This window comes from Limulus polyphemus, unplaced genomic scaffold (assembly GCF_000517525.1).
Source record: "Limulus polyphemus unplaced genomic scaffold, Limulus_polyphemus-2.1.2 Scaffold286, whole genome shotgun sequence".
Taxonomy (NCBI): domain Eukaryota; kingdom Metazoa; phylum Arthropoda; class Merostomata; order Xiphosura; family Limulidae; genus Limulus; species Limulus polyphemus.
In genome coordinates this window covers 324439-328044 of record NW_013665896.1, presented here as the reverse complement: position 1 = coordinate 328044, position 3606 = coordinate 324439, and the positions used below count along the sequence as shown (strand labels likewise).

At 31.4% G+C, this 3606-nt stretch overlaps 1 protein-coding gene across 2 annotated transcripts in view; it reads right to left on the bottom strand.

Moving 5' to 3' along the window:
* LOC106457044 (mediator of RNA polymerase II transcription subunit 1-like) overlaps positions 1-3606 on the bottom strand; it is a 65448-nt gene that overhangs the window by 10217 nt on the left and 51625 nt on the right. For both annotated transcript variants that reach the window (XM_022382864.1, XM_022382866.1), the window contains exons 12-13: positions 3168-3292; positions 485-591 (exon numbers count right to left, since the gene is read on the bottom strand). In XM_022382864.1, coding sequence (XP_022238572.1) covers positions 485-591; positions 3168-3292 — 232 coding nt within the window. The remainder of the gene's footprint in view (positions 1-484; positions 592-3167; positions 3293-3606) is intronic.

Sequence of the window (3606 nt, the reverse complement as noted above, 5' to 3'; positions counted from 1 at the left end):
GTAATCAGTTCAAATCTGGAACAAATGTAAATATCGTAATCATTTCTTATGTATACCATTTCCTAATATAATTTTCCAAGATATTAAAGATCATAATGCAAAAAAATTAAATTTATGAAAAGTAACAGGCTTTATGTTTCTTAAGCTATGTGTATTTATGAAAGTTCTTAATGAAGTTTCAAACAATTCCATCCACTAGTTTTATAGTTGGAATGAGATATAGCAAAACTTGCATTGGCTACTTAGAAAGTTAGTAGCTGGTGGTCATCGGGTTAACAGATACTTAATTATTGAAGATGTATAGTTTTTGAAACAGCTTTTGGTGGGATTATTACATTTAACTTTTTTATCTCTAAGAGTAAGATATGATCACATACAATATTTATACTTCTTATATTGATCAATTTTTGGTCAGACAATGTCTGATGTCCAATCACTATTTAAGCCCTGGTCTTTTAATAGAAATACCAAAATTAAGTCTTACCACAAAGAGACCATGATTGCTGCTATACTGAAGTTTACCCTTTGATGATTCCTTTGTAATCAGTGACAACAATGACTGAGAGGTTGACATATCTGCACATTCAATGCCTAGAGATATTCAATGTTAAAAAAAATGGTTTTCAATAACTTGTACTCAAATTTTTGTTAAATCACGTATACATGCCCCTAATTAACCTTTACAAAAAACAACAACAACAAAGGCATTCTACATCAGAACTTACCAACTGGGAAACAAAAAATAATTTTATTTGTGAGAAACTTAACTCAGGAAAGTGAATATCTTTTTTCATGTATATCAATTAGATTGCATGCACAAGTATTTTCAACTCAACTTACTCAATAATTGCATTCTACTGATCATGAACTAATATATATATATATATATATATAAAAACAGTAAACCATTATACATACAGACTGCTAATGCTTTTAAAATGAGTTGTGAAACTTTATAAGCACCAAAATACAAAGTTTTTCTGCCAACAATGCTAAATGTTTATATAGCCTTATAGACATAAAATTGCACATGCCCTTCATTTCTTTTAATACTGAGGGAATAATTTCACTCCATTGCATTAAGAACTAATCTGCCACTGTAAAAGATAAATCATAACACCCTTTCTAACTGCATATAAAAACATAAATTAAAATTAGAAAAAGTTGCTATAACTTCCACTTAACAGACTGCCAGAACCACGTCTCATGTTGGAACCATGTATGGAAGACAAAACATGAAAAAACGATGACAAGATGATACATGAATTGTATAAAAAAATGATGCATACCACATTAGCTTTATATCTTGAAATGTAAGTAAACAGTATGCAATATAAACACAAACTACCAGTAACAAATTTCAGTATAATCTAAAACAAAATCCGTGACAAAATATCATTGCAGGGCTTCTGTTAAACTGTACCAGACACAAAGAATGTGTGTTATGTTCTTTACCCAACTGTACCAGACACAAAGAATGTGTGTTATGTTCTTTACCCAACTGTACCAGACACAAAAAATGTGTTACATTCTTTACCCATCTGTACTAAACACAAAGAATGTGTGTTATGTTCTTTACCCATCTGTACTAAACACAAAGAATGTGTTACATTCTTTACCCACCTGTACTAAACACAAAGAATGTGCATTATATTCTTTACCCACCTGTACTAGACACAAAGAATGTGCATTATATTCTTTACCCACCTGTACTAGACACAAAGAATGTGCATTATATTCTTTACCCACCTGTACTAGACACAAAGAATGTGCATTACATTCTTTACCCAACTGTACTAGACACAAAGAACGTGTGTTATGTTCTTTACCCGACTGTACTAGACACAAAGAACGTGTGTTATGTTCTTTACCCGACTGTGTGTTACTTTCTTTACCCAATTGTACTAGGCACAAAGAATGTGTTATATTCTTACACAACTGTACTAGACATAAATAATATGTTATCTACTTTATTCAACTGCACTAGACACCAATAATATGTGTTAGGTGATTTACTTAACTGTACCAGATGCAAAGAATGTGTTAAATGCTTTCCCCAACTGTACTAGATACAAAGAATGTGTGTTAGGTATGTTATTCACCTGTGCAAGACACACAGAATGTGCATTAGGTGCTTTAATCAACTGTGATTTTTTCTAAGTATGCAATTAGTAAGAATTAAACTCCCTTAAATTTACTTGATCCACCACATCTGAAGGCAACCCATTCCAAAGGTCAATCACCCAGATGGAAAAATAAAACTGTCTCAGACAGAGATAGCTCATATACTGCCAAAATTTATATTTGAATCCCTTAGTCCTACCATTCTTACCACTAAGTATGATAAACAATGGTGTATCAACACTATCATTTTTCTTTAATAATCTTATATACCTTAAATCTCCTCTAAATTGTTTTTCTTTTTCAAGAGAAAACAATATCAGAGATCTTAACCTGTCCTCATATGATCTTATTATCCCAGGTATCAACCTAGTAGCCTTCCTCTTAACCCTTTCCAACAATTCAATATCCTTCCTAAGGTAAAGAGCCCAAGAATGTTGCCTAACAAGTGACAATGAAATTATAACCTCTTTAGACTTGTATTTAATATTTCTCTTGATACAATTAATATTAGTAGGTGAACAATCTAATGCTTGGCAAATTATGCTCCACAATGATAGAAGAGCCGACATCAAAGGATCAAAAAACAATGTTGCTATGAAGGCTTGGTCATCACTGGCCAGTTACCCTTGTGGTAACTTTTCTGACACATCTTGATTAAAACTCCTAAATTCAAAGGAATCAACAGGCTTTGTTACTACTTTCAAGTGGAAGAAAATTCTTCCTAAGCTGTGAATTTCATGCTGCCTGGCTAAATTTGATTGCAGAGGAATGTTTAAAACTGACAAAAGAAAACATGCATCAAATGTCTATCCATAACAAAGTTTTTGTTATATCTTTTAATTAATCACTAAGCCTCATTACACTCAAGTTTAAGTAACATTACAATTATGAATATAAACTAGCAAAGTATGATGCTAAATTTACGAGATAATCAAAGACAAGATTTTACAGAAAGGTGTTGTATTATTGCTAATCATAACATTTAGTTATGATGGTAAATTCTGCATGAAAACAAAACATTTATTTAAAATAAGTTGTCTTACCAGTTAGACTTTGAATTTTGTCTATGACACTGTTTGCCATGGGAATAGGAGAAGACAGACGTAACATAAAACTAGCTGGCAGTGTGGTGCTGTTTAAATTACTAAATGCAGCAAAGGAAGGTAAGCTGAAAAATAAAGAAATAATATTTAGCATTTAAATAAATTTACATGATAAATAGTGTACACAGACTTAATCTATATTCATACAATCGAGAGGGGTTTATCCATTAGATCATAGAACATCTGTTTAAATACAACTTAATACACGGTTGTCAAATTTGAGAACAAACAGTCAACATTAAGCCTGAGAAAAATATTTTAGTGTTAATTCTCTGTATTAAAATAAAGTGACTTTTTCTGATGTGCAACAGGCACTGTGTTTCTCCAAGATCTTTCTTGATGTACAAAACACATTTATATACTACATGGAAAACTTAAT